This window comes from Convolutriloba macropyga, chromosome 5, assembly GCF_964194025.1.
Source record: "Convolutriloba macropyga chromosome 5, txConMacr16.3, whole genome shotgun sequence".
Lineage (NCBI taxonomy): Eukaryota > Metazoa > Xenacoelomorpha > Acoela > Convolutidae > Convolutriloba > Convolutriloba macropyga.
In genome coordinates, this window is record NC_134472.1 from 12,963,772 (window position 1) to 12,986,373 (window position 22,602).

Below are 22,602 nucleotides of genomic sequence, written 5' to 3' on the forward strand. Positions count from 1 at the left end.
AATATTTGAAAATTTATATCATAAACCTTAAGACTAAAGGCTATAAACTGACTTACTGATTCGGGTCAACACCATTTATTCAATTCTCAACGACAAGCTTAAGAGACTTGTCAGCATTTTACGGCTACCTAAAGATCAAAAACAGGCAAAAACATCAATTTCAAGAAAAAAATAAAAAAAATTGAGCGAGAAAAATGTCGAAGGCATAAAAAATGAACTTTTCACAAAAAACTTTTCTATGTTCAATTAAATTTTTAACAGCAATGGGATTTCTTTTCTTATCAGTTTAATTTCAGAAAAAATCAAATATGAAAAAATACATTAGAACCACGAAATTTTGAGAAAACTCGTAGTATCAACGCCATTAGTTTCATTAGCTTTCAACGGAATCCTACAACAGGTTATTGACGGTGAAAACAACAACAAAGACAGGCAACAAACAAAAATTGAGTAGAAAAGCGCCATCAGAAAGTGTCGAAGCAATTTAAATCATAAGTTTTTCTCTGAAAACCCTATATATGATCCGTTGAACATCTTACCTAAACCAATGCGAACTATCAGTATTAGGATATTATGATAAGATTTCAAAAGGATCCAAAAATTGGACAAAATACCCGAAAATTTGAAAAAAATATGAAAATTAGTGGCATCGAAGTTTTGAAACCAATAGGTAGAAGATAAAACCTCTAACGAAAATATTTTTGGCTGCATTAGAAAACAAAGTGATCCCGAAGGTACTAAGACTGACTGACAGTTTACGAAAAAAAAATTAGGATTGGTTAATATTCCAAAAAAATTTTGAAAAACTATTTTAAAAATCTTAACAGCCATTAAACTCAAAAATTTCTAACGGAGGTCAATAACTACTCTCTAAAACAACGCGATGACAGGAAAAAGATTTTTGTCATGAATAGATAATCAATAAGAGATCACAATCAATCATAAGACTAGGAAAACGACAACAGAACAGGCAAAAATCAAAAATTCAGTGAAAAAGTTTGAAGCCATATAAATCATAAGTTCTTCTCTGAAAATTTTTTTTTATGATCCCCGGAACGTCATCTCTATTGGGAACTATCAGTAGTAGGATAACGTGATTTTAAAAGGATCCAAAAAAAGGGAAAAACTACCCGAAAATTTTTTTAAATGTATGAAAACTCGTGGCATTGAAGTTTTAAAACTAATAGGTAAAAGATGAAAAACCCAACCAGATTAAATTTGGCTGTACAGGAAATAAAAAGGTAACCTGTAAGTACTAAAACTGACCAAAAGTTAAGGATCGGTTAATGTTCAAAAAAACTTTCGAAAAACTTTTTTTAAAGTCTTATTAGCCATTAAATTTAGAAGCTTTTAACGGAGGTCAATAACAACGCGCAGAAAAAACACGATGGCAGGACAAATATGCTTGCCAAGCATAGATAATCAATAAGAGATCACAATAAGTCTTAGGGCTATGAAAACAACAGGAAAAAGAGGCGAAAACCAAAATTCAGTAGAAAAGTGCGAGAAGAGAATTTTCAAGCCATTTAAACCATTAACTTTTCTCTGAAAACTTTATCAGTGATTCACTGAATGTCTTTTTCAAGCCAATTGGATTGGAATAATATTTGGATAATGTATATAATTTTTGGATAGAGGGATAAGAGTTCAAAAGTAGCCAATAATACGAAAATATCCAAAATTTTGAATTCTTGTGTCATTGAAGTCGTATAGTCAATAGTTAGAAGATAAAACCACTAATAAGATTTATAATAGTAGCAGTAGAAAACTATTGGGCTCTGTGAAGACTGAGACTGAATAACAGTTCACAAAAATTTTAAGATTGGTCAATGTTAAAAAAAAATTCGAAAAATTAATTTTAAATTCTTAACAGCCATTAAATTCATTAAATTTCACCGGCAGTCAATAAATACGCTCAAATATGCTTCAATAGGAGTCTGGGGATGTTTGTCATGCACAGGAGATCAATAAGACATCACAAAAGGTCTTATAAATATGAAAACAGCAAAATCAGGCAAAAACCAAAATTTCAGTAGAGAAGTGCGAGAAGAAAAGGTCAAAGCCATTTGAAACCATACGCTTTTCTCAGAAAACTTTATCTGTGATCCACTGAAAGTCTTCTTTATGCCAATAGGAGCTCTCAATTTTAGGAGAATGTGTTAAAGATTTCAAAAGTAACCAACAATGCGTGAATATCCAAAAAATTTCAAATTTCTTTGAAATCTTGTGTCATTGAAGTCATATTACTAAAAGTTAGAAGATAAAACCGCCCGCTAGATCAAATTTGGTTACATTAGGACGGACAAGGGTGCTGTCATTACAGAGATTGACTTACAGTTCACGATAATAGGTTTATGTTTGGTTAACTATCGAAAAAATTTTCAAAAAAGTATTTATAAATCTTAACAGCCATTAGCTTAAAGCACAAGATATGTTCATTTAAATCTCATTATGGAACCTTTTGCACTGTTAGTCAATGAGTCCATGCCATAGAACTCCGAAAAATTAGTAAAACCTCAAAAAGAAATTCAATGTTTCATTTAAAATTACGAAAACTCAGAGTCGAATTAAAAGAAAAAGAAGAGCAATTCGTTGAAAAAGATTTTTTTGTTCATTGGGCTTCATTTGACTGAAAAGCAGTTTTGTCATTAATGGAACCTCGATTTGAAAAGTGACTTGTCTCTAGCAGACTTAAAAAAATTAGATTTTTTTTAAAAAAAGAGCTCACAAATAGATTTCGAATTTTTTTGATATTGAAGCTCTTTAAGAGACCATGACTAGTCTTTTTTATTGCCTTTAGTCTGTTAGGAAAACAAAATTGGTTCATTTTTTGCAAGAAATTGAAGTTTTAATACTTTTTTTATAGAAAATATCTTAATTTGAAAGAAATCACACTAAATGAACAAATATCCCGTGTTCACACAAAAATTCAATCCTCGATAACTCCTAAAACAGATACTAATTGTGGGAAAGAAGATATGAATGCTTTTTCGTTGAGCACTGGAAAGTTGCAATAGAAAATTTTACGGTTTTAAAGCTAGATAACAGGCTGCATTTAAAAGATTAAAAGATTTTTTCGGAAACAGTTTTTCATTAAAAAGAATCAATTTGAGTACCTACACTCATCGGTTTAAAAAAGACAAGTTTTATGCGACCAGAACCTATGAGACCAGAACTAGTCTTTTTTATTACCTTTAGTCTGTTAGAAACACAAATATAGTTAATTTTTTTGGCAAAAAGTTTAAGTTTGAAATACTATTTTTATAGAAAATATCTTAATTTGAAGAAAAATCACACTAAATGTGAACAAATATCCCGTGTTCACACAAAAGTTCAATCCTCGATAACTCCTCGAAAAACAAGAAAATCAAAAAAATCTTTTTAATTTTGAATTTTACGCTGGGCCAACTTTTTAATGATACCATTCACTTTTCTCTGCGATGAATACATCGATGGGCCAAAATTGAATGAACAAAAAAAACTCATTTGAGTATATAGTTCCTCCCCCCACAAGTGGGTTCGGAACAATTAAGTAAAACTAATTACGCCAATTTTGCGGAATGTTCTTTTGCAAAAAGTTATCTGCGGCGGAAAGTATATCCCATTTTCAACTTCCAGTGACTAAAATTTCGCTATAGAATAAGAAATGTTTTGTCAATTCTTAAATAAACTGTCGTCAACAACTGTTGATCATCTAATTCTACATCAGAAAAACCGATCAAACCAAATTTCAAATTTTTTGGAAATTTAGCACCCCTCAATTGTCTGGTTGTTTTTATAGTTTTGACCACTGAATATTAACAATTTTTTTCAATTGTTTTTTTTTGCATTCTCTTGTCTATTCTGGTAATCACTTGTTTTTCACAAACAAATCGATTTACTTCCGTGACAAAACCAACTAAAAAACAAAGTAAGGGTTAAGAAGAGGAAGATAATTTAAAGTTAAGAACTGTGAGTCATCAGAGCCATTGAACTTCTGAAAATTGCAACTTTATTGTTTTTAGGATAAATAAAACTTATAATGTTCACAGCATCTTTTTTCATCTTCAAATTAGGTTTTTTGATTGAATATCAAGACTAGAATGGTATCATTCAGAAGTAAACATATAAATACAAAACGTTGGAAAATCGCCAATAAATTACAACACAATGTAACGCAGCTTGTCCTTTTTATGTATTTTGAAAAAACTAAGCAAAGAATAGCTGCTATTTGTTTTGCATTTTAAAGCTTTTGCAAAAAAACATGGAACGGTAAAGAATTTATTTTAACAAAAACATTTGTAATTCAGGCTTAAAAAAATGGAACAAAACCTTTTATTTTTAAGTTGCTCCGGCTCACCGCGTAACAAATTGCTTCAGATTTTCCTTTTTTCAAGTCAAACAATTTTCCACTATAATTCGAAATTATCTCGATGCGAAAAAGTTCAGCTTGCTATAACGGATTGTTGATTAAGGTTATTTGACAAAATGGTTTCTTCTGTAAGGGCATGTAGAATAAGACAATTTTTTTTAGAATAAGACAATTTAGAATAAGCATGTAGAATAAGACAATTTTTTTTGGGAACATGGCAATTGTAAGTATTTTTTCAAAGTATACCGTATCATTTTAAATTTTTTGAGTTTCGATAGACATCTAAGTCTTTTACAAGATCACCATTTTTCTCAGCTAAATTAACAGTGCTCATTGTTTCTTTCCATCTGTTACTGTTTAATTTCATCAAAAACAGATACTAATTGTGAGAAAGAAGATATGAATGCTTTTTCGTTGAGCACTGGAAAGTTGCAATAGAAAATTTTACGGTTTTAAAGCTAGATAACAGGCTGCATTTAAAAGATTAAAAGATTTTTTCGTAAACAGTTTTTCATTAAAAAGAATCAACTTGAGTACTTACACTCATCGGTTTAAAAAAGACAACTTTTATGCGAAAAAGTTGCACTCAGCAGAAAAGTGTTGAGGGTATGGTAGCGCAACGTTTAGTGTAATCCGTATCTTGAGTAAAAATTGTGAATACTGAAATAACTTTTATTTAAGGAGTGTGATAAATTTCAATGTTTTTCCTATTAGAGACCTATTTGAAAACCAATTCTTTTTGCGGATAGAAATTCGAATCGGTTGCTTTCAGTTACAATAAAGTGAGGAGCGCGGTGATTTAGCTGAAGATAATTGCACTAAACAGCCCAAAAGTTTCGGTTCATTAGCAAAACATCAAAAAAAAACTTTTGGTAGCAGTTGTGAGTTTTTTGTTTGTAAAATTGCTAAATTGCCATATATTTTGTGCAGTTGAAAATAATCTAAACTTGACTGCATTATAAAACAACTGCGCATTCTTATTTTTTGAGAAAGGTGATAATTTACACCTGCATTGACTCGACACTGATTGGGGTTCCCCCATTGAACTGTTCGTCAAACAATTTCTGAGGTTCTCTGTTGCAAATGGGCTCCAGGACCTGGCTGAGAGAGAGCATTTCACGTGCTATGCCGCTACCACTGGCCATTTTCTTACACGTGTTGTCCTTCTCCATCAGGGTCTGGTTTTGGAAGTACTTTTGGAACAGGTTACCCACATATCTGAACAAAACCTTTGATTAGACATAACGCCGTCAGAGACGTATCGGTTATATGACTTTGCCTTAATTCGCTGAGAACATCTGGCGTTTTTAGATGACTGCATATAGCAGCCAAGGAGTTCATAGCCAGAAATTCGAAGTGAATTCTGCAAAATCACGTAACTAAATTTAAACTTAAAACACGTAACTTTCATTTTTGAAAATGCCTGAGTTCATGACGTCAGCTTCAAGCTATGTATATGGGAGCTTCAGGTATTTTATCTTCTGGCACTGCAGACTTCCCTTATTTTATAACGTGCACGTGCGTGTTTTAAAGAACCTAGAAGGCAACATAGTGAAAAATTTTCTAGTCTAAAATTGAAAATGTTACAAATCACCCAATGAAAGGTGAGTCTGAATCTGAAATTGCTCAACTTTAAGTTAAGAAAAGCAGATAGAAATGATCGTCGTCTCGCTCAATGCGTGGAGAGACTTGAAAACCAACTTCAAAAGATACCATTGCGCTGTTCATGAATATCGTGCTGCAAAATATCTCTTGGAATTTAAAACCGAGTGTGCGGATTGAAGGTTCCCATGTTACGCATCCCAAACGCATCCCATGTTATGATTTCATTCTCTCCTGAATTCAAATGAGTTTTCCGATTTTAAAAAACTGTTAAAAGAGACGTCTAACTAAGGAACTTAATTTTTTACAGTCTAAATTTGTTATTTCTCAACTACCAGGTCATAACAAAGCAAATAATTTTTGCTATCAAAACGAGTGTCGACAAAGCCTTACATAAATTATTCTCGACAGTGAAGCTTTTGAACACTTTTCACCCTTAGAAAATATGGATATCGAGGTTTTGAAAGAGGAACTCGTACCCTCTAGTACCGATGTCGCATTCCCACAACTTAACATTGGTATCTCCTGGTTGGATGACTGTCTTCCGGCTGATGGCTTCGAAGTCTAGCTTGGCCTCCTTGTAGAATGCACTTTTGAGACAGTCGTACCATGTCACTTTCCCACTCACACAACACGGCACACAGCTGAGCACTGTTAGTGATATCACAAGTGTATCTAGAACAAATGAGTTAAAAATACTTCCATTTGGAGATAAATTGCTGCCAATTAAAAATAGAATATAGAATCAAAAAACTCCTCATGTTATACTCGTGAAAAACTTATGAAAGCCGCCATACTGTTCCCACGATGAAGTTTCAGCAAGATTCCAAAAGTTAAAAGTGAGAAAGCACGTGTGCTAACTTTGAGCTAATTTCACACATCCAGATCAAGCTTTGGCGGGTAATTTAAACTATTTATATAAGCTGATTTACTACGTATAATTGCCACCCATAATCCAACAATAATGAATTAACTTTCAAACTGCTGCGTATTTCTGCGTGCCCCCCTAACATCATCAATATGAAGAATATTGTTCCATGAGAGCAAAATATATCTATAAGAACCGTCGATCTCCGAATTGATCAGTGATCTCATCGAGGAAATAAACTCCAGAAAGGAATAACTCATTTAACGAAAATAGTAACAAAAAACTTTTTGTTGTGTTAGCATTATATATCAAATCAGATAAAATTTTCAAAACAATGTTAGTTAGTACACGATGTTTTAAAAGATCCGGAAACTCCACTGGAACACATCAGAGTTGTTCATAATGTTTTTCCTCTACGATAGAATTTCCAGGAGCTCAGTCAGGCAAATTCTCAAACAATATGTGGAGGGTTGTCGAGAAATTCAGCAAAAAAGTCGAAGTTGAGGGTGAACAACGATTTTTTTTTCGGGCAAAATAGTCTACAAAAAACTCAATGAGTCCCTCATATTGCGGCAGCTTGTTTTTCACTGATTTAACGTGAATAGCATTTCTTATTTTAGCTTTTTCAGGAAATAGAAAATAGTTTCCCGAAGAAATTGGATGTCCCAACAAACAAAGCACTCTAGTTTATTGGAAATTAAGAAAAACTACAAAAAAATGCTTTTTCAGTTCTTTTCAACAAGATAAAGCTCCTTTAAAAAACAAAGAATATCGGCATTTTAAATCAAGAAAAAAAAAGAATGAGAAACTGCAGAGAGCGGTGAGCAAATGCTTCTTCTCTAAACAAATCGGAAATTTATATTCAGGTTTAAGGCAGCGATTCCGAAAAAAAAATTCCCTGAGAGTCTAGAAGAAAAAGTGCTGGATATTGGAAACAAAATTGAAGCAGATATAATGAGAAACTATAATATAAAAAAAACTGTAGACAATTTCTTCTAGCTGTTAGGAAAGTTAAAGGAGTGATGACACGATCTAAAGAACTAAACTGAACTCCGAATATTCATTTTTCAGAAAATCTTTATGTTTACGTAGATCTATGGTACCATAGTGTGACGATTTTTTTTTATCCAGCTTAACATTTTAAAAGATGCAGTGATGAATTTGACTAAGAACGCAACCGTTGGCATAAAATCGTTCCTCAGACTTCGCTTTGAGTGTGGCAAAAAAAATTCACTCACAGATTAATTGGAACTGAATACATATTAAACTTCAAAAAAAGCTCTATTTAAATTTAGGAACAGAAAACGGCCAATCCTGCAAACTGAAGACTGCTGATCTTTATGCATTTATTCGATTATTATCAAGTTCTTACCTCGCAAACCAGTTGATGATTAACCTCAGTTGTTAAGGTCTCCATTCAGAGCTCTTTATTTTTTTCATCTCAAATACTATGGGCAACGATTTCCGTTCTGTATGTTAACTTCATTAACAAGTTTTTAAATGCATATTGTGTCTGAGGAGCATCAACAATTTAAACTTGTCTATCAAAAGAAATGTTCGCTTTTAAAAGAAATTAAAAAGAAATGTTCGTTTATCGGGCAAAATATTACTCAAAACATAATTTTGTCAAGTCATTGAAACAAATTTTTAAGGGGCAGAACATAAATTTTTTCAAAAAAGCATCAATAACTTGAGTGAATCAGAACATCTTCATTGAAGCAACTTTTCAGTCCGTCAATTTCCGTCAAAACCGCAAGAACATCTTCTCCAATTTGTTGGTTTAAAAGTTTCTTGATATAAAAAAAAATTAATTCAACGATTTTCAATTATTTTTTGTCAGCAGAATACATGAAAAAAGGAACTTTGATTTTTTTGAGGTGTCATTGGTCAAGATAAAAAAGAGAATTCTCTTAAATAAACAGCACAAACAGCAAAAACGCTCTGAATGTTTTTGAAGAAGGGATGTCTAAAAACAGCTCCAGGCTAAATCCTAATCTTTCTAGTGAGTTTCAAAAGAAAAGCGACAACGGTCTTAATTTACACGAGAGCAATCATCCGTTTTTATTGATCAAATGGACTAAATTAGAATAATACATCGTAAAGCAAATGAATATTAGTTATTGAAAGACAAAGGAACAAAAATATTTGCCGGAGAAATTTAAAAAATTCTTAACGCAGGGAAACAACAAAATCGAGAAGAACAAATGCAAAGATAGTTATAAATATAGTCTACTTTCAATACGTCTCATTGACAAAACGTACAATATTCAACGAATATCCCAATAGTGATCTTAACTGCATTGTTTCCGTGTAATTACCTTAGTGGAAAACGTAAAAAAAAATTTTGAACGAACAATGAGCAATTTTGAATTCTGAACTCTTTTTCAGGTCTCTATGTGACTGTTGGTACCCTTTTAGAGAAAAAAACCTGAACTTTGTTTGAGACGTGGTAAATTTCAATCAATTTGTCATAATTACCCTCTCATATGTTATTTATCATTCGAGCGTCATTTGTGTTCAGTAAGAAATTTTTTTAGATAATTCTCAAGATGCAGTGATGAGTTCAACTAAGAACGCAACCGGTGAGAAAAAATTTCAGAAACAGTCAAAAGACATATTGAAAAGCGAAGCTAGGAGCGCTGTTTTGTTGAAACGTATGATTTTTTCGATTGTAGTATATTCACGAAACTGCCAGATAATTTACGTGTTCATTGAGTTTAATGAGCTTAGATAGATAAAATCGTTAGCCTCAAATCGCTCCTCATTCTTCACTTTGACGGCAGCAAGAAATAAAGTTCACTTACATATTAATTGGAATGAATACATATTAAATTTCAAAAAAAAATAAGTTCTCTTTATATTTAAGAACAGAAAAAGGCAATTCAAAATGAAGACTACTGATCTTCACGTATTTATTTGACCATTATGTTCTTATCTCGCAAAATAGTTGATGATTGAACTCAGTTTTCAAGGTCTTCATTCACAGCTCTTTATTTCTTTCCCATTTACTATAAGAAACTATTTTGGTTCTGTGTGTTAACTTCAATTTTTACAAATTTTTAAATGCGTAATGTGACTGAGGAGGATTACCAATTGGAACTTTTTTTAATCAAAACTGAAAATAAATATTCGTTTATCTGGCAAAACATTGCTGAAAGCAATATTTTGTCAAGTCATTAAAACAAAATATTAAGGGGTAGACCAAACTGTTTACCAAAAAAAGATCAATATCTTGAGTGTTATAAAACATCCTCATTGAAGCAATTTTTCAGTTTGTCAATTTCGTCTAAAGTGGCCAGAAAATTTTTCCCCATTTGTTGGCTGAAAATTTTTCATTGTAAAAATAATTAAATTTACTGTTTTCATTTATTTTTGTCAGCAGAGCTCATGAAAAAAAGTAAATTTTATTTATTGTGAGGTGTCATTGGTCAAGATAAAGATAACTTTCGTTTAAATTAACAACACAAACAGCAAAAATGCTATAAATCTTTATAGAAAAAGGATGTCTAAAAGCAGCTCCAATTTTAATCCGAATCTTTCTAGTGAGTGTCAAGACAAAAGCACAAAAAAGGTCATAAATTGCTAAAGAGCAATCATCAGCTTTTTATTGATCAAATGGACTAAAATTAGATTAATACATAGAAGAGAAAACGAAAAATAGGTATTGAAAAAACATTTTCCCCAAAAATTTTTAAAAATTCTTAACGCAGGGAAACAACAAAATCAAGAAGAACAAATGCAAAGGCAGTTAAGAATATAGTCTACTTTCAATACAACTCAATGACAAAACGTACAATATTCAACTAATACCCCGATAGTGATCTGAACTTCATCATTTCTTTGTGCCTAATCCGTCTAAAGCTAGCCACTACACAAGATTGAAATGTGAGTGGAAAATGTCAAGAAATTCATGGAACGAACAATGAGCAATTTGATTTCTGAACTCTTTTCCACGTCTCTTATGCTCTATGTGACTTTTGGTACGTTTTTTTAAACAAGTAAATTGAAAATATAAAGTAGGGGTTAAATATTACAAGTTTAAAATTTTATAAACAAAATCAGTACAATGTTAAAAATCAAAATTAGTGGTTCCGTTTTCTAAAGGTAAAAATAACTTTTGAAGCCACCAACGTTCCTTTCCAACGGTACAAGTTTGAATGGTTGGAGCAGATGCTGTTTTAACATGCGTTTAAACTTTGATTTTGATCTGATAGTCCGGACATCACGCGGAAGTTTATTCCACTTTTGGATGCTTCTTTTTTGTATTGATCGACTGCTCTAACTTAAGAGAATTAGCTGTTCAGTTCTGTTGTTTTTTCTTACCAAGACATTACCACTTAGACAAAAACTCTCAGTGCCGAGTGTTTTCAATAATGAAATATCATTCCTAAGTTTTGAAACATTCATCTGGCTTATTAAAATTTCTGCAGGCAAAATGTCAGATTTTACTAAGAGATCTGTAGATCTCTCAAACTTTTTTCTCATATAGCAAACTTTAATACCCCAATTGATTTGTCGATTAATTCGCTGCATTGCAGAGAAATTCAAGTTCTGAAAAAATAGAGCACTGAATGATAAATGAGAAAGGACTAGGGATTTGAATAGCATCAATCGTGCTTCCAGAGGTAACTGATAACGTAAAAGGTATATGGATCTAATCGCTGTGGCCATATTTGATAGGACTTTGTTGAGTTGTACATGAAGATTTAGTTTAGAATCAATTATTATACCCAAGTATCTGCAGTGACTTTGTGGTTTAATTTCTTGTCCCCGAAAAACTATTGGATCAAAATTTTCATGTTCCTTCGAGACGCAAAGAAGTTCAGTTTTACCGGTATTCATGGTTAATTTGTTTTGCTTTAGATAATTATCTGTTTTCTCCAGTATTTCAGAAACACATTTTTCTAGTTCGCTGACATTGTTTCTGCTAAAATGGAAACTTGTATCATCAGCAAATTGAATTATGTCGAAGTTTCCTTGTACCTTTTCTCAAAAATCATTAATATAGAGAAGAAAAATTAGTGGCCCTAAAACCGTTCCCTGTGGAACACCATGATTTGTTTCCAACCATTCTGAGTAAACATCATTTATCGTAACACACTGCTGTCTGTTTTTAAGAAATGAAGCAAATAATTCAACTGCACTCTCTGAAAAACCGTAAGCTTCAATTTTTTTGAGAAAAATTTCGTGCGTTATTGAATTAAATGCTTTAGTTAGATCAATAAAAACAGCAACTGAAATTTTTAAGTTATCATAGTTTTCTTGTAATGCTTCGATTAAGTGTAAAACAGCATCTGTAGAAGACTTATATTTTTGAAAGCCAAACTGTGTACCGTTAAAATTTTTTCTTTTTGTATAAATTCGTTAACCTGATTGAGAAGCATACGCTCAAAGAGTTTTGTAAACATTGGAGTAATTGAGATAGGCCTATAGTTCTCGCAAATTTTTACGTCCCCTTTTTTGTAGACCGGACTTATGAAAGCAATTTTTAAATTTTCCGGGAAGATATTTTGACTAAATCATGTGTTAAAAACAAATTGCAAATGGGTTCCGACTGGAAGCTTTGCTGCCTTGATTGCCCACGCATTAAAAACTCCTGGACCCGGAGACTTATTGTTGTCGAGTGAATCGATGACATCATATAGTTCCTTTAGTGTAATTGTTCTGAAGCAAAACTTTTCCCTAACTTCTATGCGAGAAATATTTGCAGCGCTCACATATTGTCCATTGTATAAGCCTAGTTTTGGAAAACTTCTATTGAGACAAATTGCAATATCAAGTTCAATTTCTACTTCTGTTTCACCGTCGACTAGTTTGTCTAAAACGAGACACTCCCTTTCTTTGCCAATTCTTTTTTTGATGAAACTCCATTGTTCTTTTCTTGTTGGTAGTTCTTTGAAAAATTGTTTGCAAAACTCGTTTTGGGCTGTTTTTAAACGCCTATTAACTAAATTTCTCTGATATTTGAAAATGGTATGCGCTTGCTCCGATGGGTTATTTTTCCAGATATTAAGAAGTCTATGTTTTTTGGCGATTTCTTCTCTCAACTCTTTTGTCAGCCAAGGTTTCTCAGCAATTTTTCTTTCTGGTTGAAAGCTTTTTATAAGTGGGGCGTGGAACTCTAGAGTAGTACTGAAAACGTTTATGAAATCATTGTACATGCTATTTCCATCTTCACATTGATATAAGTTACTCCAGTCCTGATTTGAAAGATCAAGACAAAATTTATTTGCATCGAACTTTCTTTTATTTCTACTGATAAAACTTTGCTTCCTGTTTTTAGGTTCAACAGGAAAATTGGTAGTGTATAAAACAATCAAGTGATCCATTTCAACTGATGGCAAAAAAATCTGAACATCTTGAATTTGGTTTTTGCTGGAAAACCCATGATCGATTAGTGTTACGCCTTGGCTGGTGGCTCGTGTTGGTTTTTCTGTGTTTGACAAGGTAAGGCCGGAATTACTCGCAAATTCATCCAATAAAGCGGATTCCTTTCTGTTAAAATAATTGAGATTATAATCGCCAAAAAACAAAACTTCATCAGTGATTGAGTACGCCGAGGAAGTCTCTGATGTTAATTCGTCAATGAAATAGTTTCCTAAGTTTTTATTTAGACAATACGAAGCATTAATTAGGATTTTGCTAACCGATAGCCCAGATATTTCTACCCATAAGGACTCAAAAAAGCTTTCATTGAGTACATTTAGATCATTTCGTTGTTTTGAAGATATGTCCCCAGGAACCCAGATGGCAACACCCCCACCTTTGATGCCTCAATTTTGAATAAAATTTGTGTTTCGGACTCAAAAAATTCTCTGGATAAATATCTGTTTCATTCAACCAAGTTTCAGTTAGGACCCCTATTGTGTTTTGAGTCAAATTTGTCAAAAAGTCAGTGAAAAAGTCATATTTGTTTTTTAAACTGCGTGCATTGAAAAGACAAATGTTTAGATTTTTGCAATCTTTTGTAACTATTTCTATCAGCATGTCCGATTCACGAATGTGAGATAAAGGACCCGGTTTTAGATGAATATCACCGCTTAGGAGCAAGCGCATGAAGTGTAAAAAAACTATTTTGCAAATACTCAAAAATCGAAAAAAGCGGAACCTAATTTTCACATTATAATAATCATGATTTTGGTTGTGTGACATAACCGAATATATAAATTTTTCATTTGAAGTGCTAAGTAAAAAAGCAAAAACTGTTAGTTTGGAAATGCTCATTTTTGCTGACAAAAAACATTAAGTCCAGCCAAATTTAAAAGAACACCATCATTAGATATTTCAGATGTTGTAATGTTGCATTTCAAAACCTCTACTTTTGTCCATTTAAATGTTCCATTTAACTCCAAAGCAATATTTCCCAGTTGCTTATTGAACTCTTCAATTTCAATATAATTCGATTCACGCCTATAATGGCCATTTTTAACTTGTGGAATTTCAGAAAGTAGAACTCTGTGAGGTTTCAACTTTTTGAGTGCTTTTGAAACAGTTTCACATAATTGAGATGCTGCGGCCACCCCCGAAACACCCTTATCTATACTATTATGATCCGCATGAAAAATGAGTGATTGGCATTTCGCTCCTGACGAATACTGTTCGACTGTTTGTCCCAAATCAATAATTGTTGCAGAGGGATAAGAATGAATCCCAGTATCATAAGAAATATCAGATTGTCGTATTTTTTTGCATGTACTGTCTGAAATTATAAGATGGTTAGTGTTTCTGTTAATAAATTTTGGAAAAAATTTTGGTTCCGACGGCTCCAAAAAATTTGTTGAATTTTGAATATTGTGACCCATTAAGTTTTCCGATAGCGAACTGTTCTGATCCCGTAAATATCCAACTTCCGATTGGAATTTATCAATCATTCGACACTGGTACGCGTTTGCATTATCTTTCAATTCTATCTGCTGCTTTTGTTTGTCAATAACATGGTTTTGTTCTGAGATCGTTTGAGCTTGTTTGTCGATTAATTGTTTCTGTTCTTGTACGATTTCGTTTTTTTGCTTTAACTGTTTTCGCATGTCCTCGATGGTGTTTGTAAGTCTTGAAAGTTCATTACTCAATTCAGTTTTAGTCTGCTGAGGCATTTTTAATCAAAACTTTGGTTGGATTTCGATTCACGCAGCAAATTGCATTTACCAACTGTTCTGCTCTTTGACTTTTGCTCTTTTATTTGAAGAAAAACCTAAATTTTGTTTGAAACGTGGTATATTTCAATCAATTTGTCATAATTAAGCTCTCATATGTTATTTATCATTCGAGCATCACGTATAGACGAATGGTAAATTTAAATTTGTGATAAAATTTGAATGAATTGGGCAAAACCTTTCTGCGTTAAACATTTCCTTATTTCGGAGACAAATCTCGCGGAAAGTCTCTAACTGATTGAAATAATTAGGTGTTCAACCTTTTTGTATGTGTCTCTTATGCCTAAGATGTGTCAGAAAACCATTTAAGCAGTTTAATTGGCTGATTTCATCCATTAATTGGCTGTTTTCAATGCAAATTTGATCAGAGAATGTTCACAGACTGACTAATTGTTTTTGATCTCTAAAAAATGATATCAGGAAACAAACAGATTTCACAAAAGTACTTACAAGCAAATTTTGAATTGTTCAAAATTGATTTTTCTTACTTAATCACGACTTTTCCCAAAACATGATTGTAAACGATAATTTCCTATAAATAACTTTTAAAACAGGCTATTTCTTAAGTTCAAAATGCAATCAAGAATTGCTTTTTCAAATGGGCGTTCCAATAATTTTATTAGTTGCCATTTCAAGTACTAAAAAAACATAAAAAACAAGGCTTTTGTTTAATTTTCCACACCAGTCACCAATCATAAATGATCATATTCTATTGTTTTCTTCGGCAAAAATTTGATTATAGTTAACACAATACCACATATCAGGTTTGAAGGGATATTACTCACAAGAAAAGAAGGATAGTTTGTTCACTGCAGACGGAGGTGATAATAAACCCAATTTAATCAAAATGTGTGCCATTATTATGCCTATTAACGTTTAAACATGTCATGTAATTTCTATTTAACCGTATTTCTGATGAAATCAGTATCGAAATTAAAATAATTGAAAGTTATGGCCCTGAAGTTGTCGTTGCGGCGTGTAAATCAATAACGCTATATGGCCTTGGTTTCAAAGCAAAAAGGTGCACAGCCTAGTAAATTTATTAATTGTAAATATCTCAAATTTGATAAGACTTTCTATTCTCGAATTAAGTGTGCGAAACTCAAATCATGCCGGGGTTGTTCAAACTTCTCTAGCAATATACAGGTATTGTTGTGGAAAGCGCTCAGACGATCTTAAACTAAACACAATATCAACAGTTTGAGAAAGATTAAGGTTCAAATCGAAACTGAAGTTTTAAGAGTTTGGTTTATAATACAACCTAGAACTTGAGATGTGAAATATTCTGGTAAAGTTGGTAAAATAAGATTCGTGACTAGTAATATGATTACGACCCTCAGTTTAGGTAAGAAAGTTAACGCTATATAACCTTTAATAAGTTTAATATATAATAGTTATAGAGCCGCCTTAGTAAGTATGGCTTTAAGGGAGCTACAAACTATAGCTAGCTAAACTGATTGATTAATCAGAATATTTGTTGTTCTTTCTGGTTTTACTTTCTATCATGAAAGGTAAATTAGAGTGAACAATTTAAAGTTAGATGGTACGGGCATTTGTTACATAATATCGCATATGGTCTGAAGTTTCACGTGTCAATGTGTGTGATTTAAAGTTGCGTGGTATAAGGTACAACCGCGTGAGGTTTGAGAAAAACGTGGTCTGAAACAAAACAAAAGAACTTGTTTCCTTTTGTTTCATTACCAGACAAAGCACTCGATGTGAGAAAGTTCATTTGGTTTGACTTTGATGGGTTTTTTCCTGGTTTCAAGATACAAGTGATCGATAAGGGCAATAGAGTTCTATTTCTGAAGCCTAAAATGTCCCCAATGTCCTAAAATTTAAATTTTGTATCCGCCTTTTTGAAGCTTTAGCGCCATGACAAAAATATAAAGATAATATGACGGGGGGGGGGGGGGGGGGTAGGGTGTCTTTTCTTGCTGCATGAACCTTTTTGAGACACTTATTTTTCAAATGTATTTCTTAATTTTTTCCAAATTTTCGATGAGTTAGTTTAATTTTGATTAACGAATACTTTGAGCTAAGTTATGTCAATCGTAATGATATACATGTGCTTAGCGTGCGATTCTAGGACTCTAATTGCAATGACACGTGACAAAAGTTTGACCGCAAATCATGCAGTATTGAGTTAGTTTGACAAAATTACTGTTATTTGGAAGCTATTAATGTGACCTAGAAAAATTCGTACCTCGTGCAAAAACAATGTGGGTGATTTGATGAGCGAACAAATTGACTTCAAATATTTTGTATCAATGACAAATCAGGGCCGTGGAAGTACTGATATATTCAGAACTCGAGAAATTATCACAAAATTTTGAAGAAATTTATTGTGGATCCTCACAAGATCATCAACTGTTGATTGTTGAAAAGAACTGAAATGATATAAGAAGCAGGCTGAAAACAGATTTGGTTTTCAAGAATACCCGGGTTGACCTTATAATTCAAAAGATTATAATGTAACAACTTCCTGTTATGGAGTTTTGGAAAAGTTGAGGTGATAAAACATTCATAAAATGAATGTTCTATAAAAACAAATTTTTAAAGAATGATTAGTTGTTTTCATTTATTATCATTGCGCTTGTTATCTATTGCGTGAGCTTATGACGCTCTCATTCTCAAACTCCCTTTAATCTAACTCCGAGATCCGTAAACTGAACGTAACGCGCAAATTTAACGAATGAAAGGTTAGCAAATGGCCTAGAGGCGTTGCTCCTGTATGATTTTGTATGAAAAAGATGAGAAAAAGATCATCTCTTGAAACAAGCTCAATACCTGGATAATTCCGCTTGCGATGTCGTTACCCAGACAACATTAATTAAATCAGATTTACGCAAGCTGACGTCCCAGACCGAGAATTGGCATGTCCGGACCGTCCCAAACCGAGCAAGCGTATGTCAAGACCGTCCCAGACAGCTTTCAAAAGTTAGTATGTCTACACTGTCATGCCTTTAAAAATCGTGCATTATTCGCGCTCTCAAGAGCACCCATGTTCAGACTTTCCTGCGTTCCAAAATTCTGTGTGTTCTTCTTGTCTTCAAAAGTTTGTCTGGAAGTTCGTCCGTTCTTGTCTGGACTTTATGCGTTCGCCAGACTTGAGTGCGTTCATCAGACTTTCAAGCTCTCCAAAATTTTTTGTCCGTTTTGTGCGCTCAAATGCACCCAAAGGCACGTACGTACAGATTTTCGTGCGTTCAAAAGCGAGTATATCCAGAAATTTGTGCGCTCATGTCAAGAACATCTCCATACTTGTGCATAAAAACTCTGGTACCAAAAAGCTACGTATAGAATAATTTTTCTGCGATTAAACCGTGATTTGCGTGTCAAATGCATGATTTGTGAAAATAATGTGAAAATGAGAAGTTTTAATAGAATTTTTGTTCTCATTTTCTCCGCAAAACAGAAAAGATAGTTAAACCGCTTCCTTCTTTCACTGTTTGCCACAAAACAACTCAGCTTGAAATGGCCCAGGTTACAGCATTCATACACACGATACATGAAAAACAACAATTGAGAAACAAAAAATAGAGCTGAAGACCCTCAAATTTGTCAGAAAATTAGAAATAAGTTAGCAATCGATGCATTAAAAGATCCCAAAACATCACTGGAGCGTATCAGAGTGACTCATAAAGCCTTCTGCTGATGCAATACACAATCAGTTCCAGAGATTCAGATAGACGAATTCCCCAAAATAAAGTTCTTTCAAGAAATGCTGCAAAAAAGTCGGTTTGAAAAAAACAAGCTCTTTATTTCAAAATGGTTCATCAATATGCTAAAGAAGCTTTTCTTTTTCTGTCCAAATGTTACTTCTACTGATGAAAGTAGAAAGCGTTTTTCCAGCGATAGAATTGTTTGAATTTTTTGATGAAATGATAGAAAGTTTCTTGAAAACGAGGGAAAATTATTTGAGTTCGGACAAGCAATCAGATATAATTTGGTGCGCATTACAATCAGATGGACGTAAAGGCCTGCTTGGTTTCAAAACAAGCTAAACGTTGTCGCTTACTTGGGTCATGTTGAAAAATTACTTGAAAAAATGCGAAAACAATGTGGCTCATTTGATGAGCGACCGAATTGTCAACAAGTAATTTGTATCAATGACAAATCAAAGCCGTGGAAGCACTGATATATTCAGAACTCGAGAAATTATCACAAAATTTTTAAGAAATTGGATATGTTCTGTTTCGGCTCCCCAGTGTTTTCTATGACCCCCAGTTATAAATTCTATGTTGTTATATAGCACGTTACTATGTAAGAAAATAGCACGTGCGTCTGGGGGTCATAAGAAATTTTTGCTCACTAAGCTGGGGGGGGCAAAACAGAATAAACCCAAGAAATTTATTGCAGATCCTTACAAGATCATCAACTGTTGATTGTTGAAAAAAACTGAAGTGATATAAGAAGCAAGCTGAAAACACATTTGGTTTTCAAGAATTCCCAGGTTGACCTTATAATTCAAAAGATTATAATGTAACAACTTCCTGTTATGGAGTTTTGGAAAAGTTGAGGTGATAAAACATTCATAAAATGAATGTTCTATAAAAACAAATTTTTAAAGAATGATTAGTTGTTTTCATTTATTATCATTGCGCTTGTTATCTATTGCGTGAGCTTATGACGCTCTCATTCTCAAACTCCCTTTAATCTAACTCCGAGATCCGTAAACTGAACGTTACATGAAAAACAACAATTGAGAAACAAAAAATCGAGCTGAAGACCCTCAAATTTGTCAGAAAATTTGAAATAAGTTAGCAATCGATGCATTAAAAGATCCCAAAACATCACTGGAGCGTATCAGAGTGACTCATAAAGCCTTCTGCTGATGCAATACATAATCAGTTCCAGAGATTCAGATAGACGAATTCTCCAAAATAAAGTTCTTTCAAGAAATGCTGCAAAAAAGTCGGTTTGAAAAAAACAAGCTCTTCATTTCAAAATGGTTCATCAATATGCTAAAGAAGCTTTTCTTTTTCTGTCCAAATGTTACTTCTACTGATGAAAATAGAAAGCGTTTTTCCAGCGATAGAATTGTTTGAATTTTTTGATGAAATGATAGAAAGTTTCTTGAAAACGAGGGAAAATTATTCGAGTTCGGAAAAGCAATCAGATATAATTTGGTGCGCATTACAATCAGATGGACGTAAAGGCCTGCTTGGTTTCAAAACAAGCTAAACGTTGTCGCTTACTTGGGACATGTTGAAAAATTATTTGAAAAAATGCTTTTTAGGACCAATTTTTGAAAATGATCCTGTGCGTGAATCGAAGATTATAGTCAACATCTCCAAAAAAAAAAAAAATGGAGTAGAAGAAACTAGAACGAGCAGCATGTCCCAATGAAATTTTTTGGGCAGAAAGTTCTTACGACGTGTTTTTAGAAAACAAATTTTTTGTAATGATTTTTTAATAAAAAACATCAGTTGTACTTATTTTTTTGATTGTAGATTGTACACGACTTTATTATAGTGTATTCGTTTCTTTATAGATATCATAGATTGTTGTGATATCAGGCCTTAGTGCTTGGTACATGTAGGCAATTTATGCAAACCAAACAAAACTTTTTCTGTAGTTTCCACTCCAGTTTACTATTAAAATTTAACTACAATTTTAATATTCAAAATCATCTATCAAAAACATAACAACGCAAACAATCACTTAATAAAAAAAGACACGACTTAGACCAATATCATTGAGACTGCTGGAAAATGTTGTAAGCGGATTTCAACTGCTTTGTTGGTCAACATCGGCTCCGAGCACAATTCAATTCAAAAGATTCATCCTCGTCTATTTTTGACATTTTAGTTCCAAGAAGTTCCAAGAAGCTTTAACCAAAAATTCATGGCTCTAATCTGCCCTCATGACCAGTCACGCACAGTTTGCTGCATAATATTTTACTAGAACCTTAAAGAAAACCGTCAATGGGGAATTTGCTTCGGTTTCTACCTTATGCTGTCCTGACCTTGTCGCTCTCCCCTCAGTTTATCAAGATTTTTGAACTATTCAATTTCCCACAAGCAGGAACAAGTTGAAATTTATTTTTTAACTTATTTCGGGCATGGAGAAGAATTTACTTTTTGCAAAATTTCGGGACCGAGTGAACTGCAATCAAAGTCTTGTAAAATCTTGTAAGATTCTGTTTTTCAGAAGAGGATAATAACGAATTTAAAAATGAAAAAAAATCCAATTTTATTCATTTTGATCATCCGATTTTGGAAGTTGCAATTTTTGACATGAAACTGCAAGTGAAAATAAATAAATTTGTGCTGAGGTATAAAACTTGATTTTGTCTATTTTTTGAAAAACACTTTTCAAATAATTTATTGCAGATAAAACACTCAAATATGCTCAACCAATTCTCAATTTTTCAATGCTATGAAAAAAAAATATCGTGAAAAATATAACCAAAGAGAGTGCAACTCAGCCGGAACAATCTTATAAGATCATACAAGATAGCCATTCTCTTTTGTCCAGCTGACTAAGCGAGTTCAAGAATTTTTGGTTCATCTTAAAGGCTTCGTGACTAATTAAGGACAACAGTCAGCTGTCCACTAAATTTAATGACCTATATTTTTCCTTTCATCAGTTTTCTGTGATCTATAATATCTTTTAGCGTCGATCAAATTAAAAACGAGAACATTGCTGATACCAAGCTTTCTCTTTACTCCGCAAAAAGAAACAAATTTCAATTTCAAAAATTTGTTGAGATAAATAATTATTTGATAATTTTCCAAAAGAGTTATTTTAATCGAATATTACAGACTATATATCAGCCAAATTTAATTTCGCTTAAGTTTTTTTTTGAGGGGAAAAGGGCCTGTTATGCACTGAAAACATTAAGACGCTGAATGTGCTGAGCACTTACAAAGAAAATCAGGCTCATCCAATAGAGCGTTTTTCTTTTCGTAACGTAAACATTCATCCACCATGACGCTTTGCTTTTCGCTGAAGACCCAATGCAAACAATTGGTCAGCTTTGCGCTCTTAAATACAGATTCCATTACTCAAAGCCTGAAAATGGCCGACCTTTCAGAGATCTAAAGAGATCGAACATGGCCGACCTTTCAGAGATCTAAAGAGATCTTTCAGAGATCGAACAAAAATTGTTTTATTAAAATAAACGACCATGAATTGGACAGTATCGCTAAACTATGCTGAAGCAATTAGTTTATTTAGATTTCATGCTTAGAAAATTTCGTAGTTCAACTCCAACGGCTATGAGAGATCTTTCAAGATTCTTGAGATTACAATTATATTACAGGATCTTGCCTAAGACAGTTATCTTCTAAGACGCTTTCACGATTATCGTCTTCTTGCAAGAGTTTTCAAAATCACGGTTTTATGAAGAAGGCGGTTATCTCATAAGAAGCTTGCAAGAGTCTTACAAGAGCACCGTCTTTTTCTGGAGAAACTAAGGTAGCACGTGGAGGCTTTCATTGCCAATATAGACACGTGACAGAGACACAATAGAAGTCAGAATAGGTTGCTTCAATTTCTAATAAAACCCAAAATAATCTTCCATATAGGTGTAATTGAACTCAAAATACTATATAGCAGTTACATTTCAATCAATCGGCGTGGACGAAAAAAGATTTCTTGAACTCATATTGGCTAATTTA

At 33.0% G+C, this 22,602-nt stretch overlaps 1 protein-coding gene across 1 annotated transcript in view; it reads right to left on the minus strand.

The window, feature by feature from the left end:
• LOC142339809 (uncharacterized) overlaps nt 1–16,584 on the minus strand; it is a 55,033-nt gene extending 38,449 nt beyond the window's left edge. Inside the window, exons 1-3 of the mRNA XM_075390092.1 lie at nt 15,760–16,584; nt 6,433–6,628; nt 5,359–5,569 (exon numbers count right to left, since the gene is read on the minus strand). Of these exons, the coding sequence (XP_075246207.1) occupies nt 5,359–5,569; nt 6,433–6,628; nt 15,760–15,832 (480 nt within the window). The 5' untranslated portion in view covers nt 15,833–16,584. The remainder of the gene's footprint in view (nt 1–5,358; nt 5,570–6,432; nt 6,629–15,759) is intronic.
• Between the last annotated feature and the right edge of the window lie 6,018 nt (nt 16,585–22,602).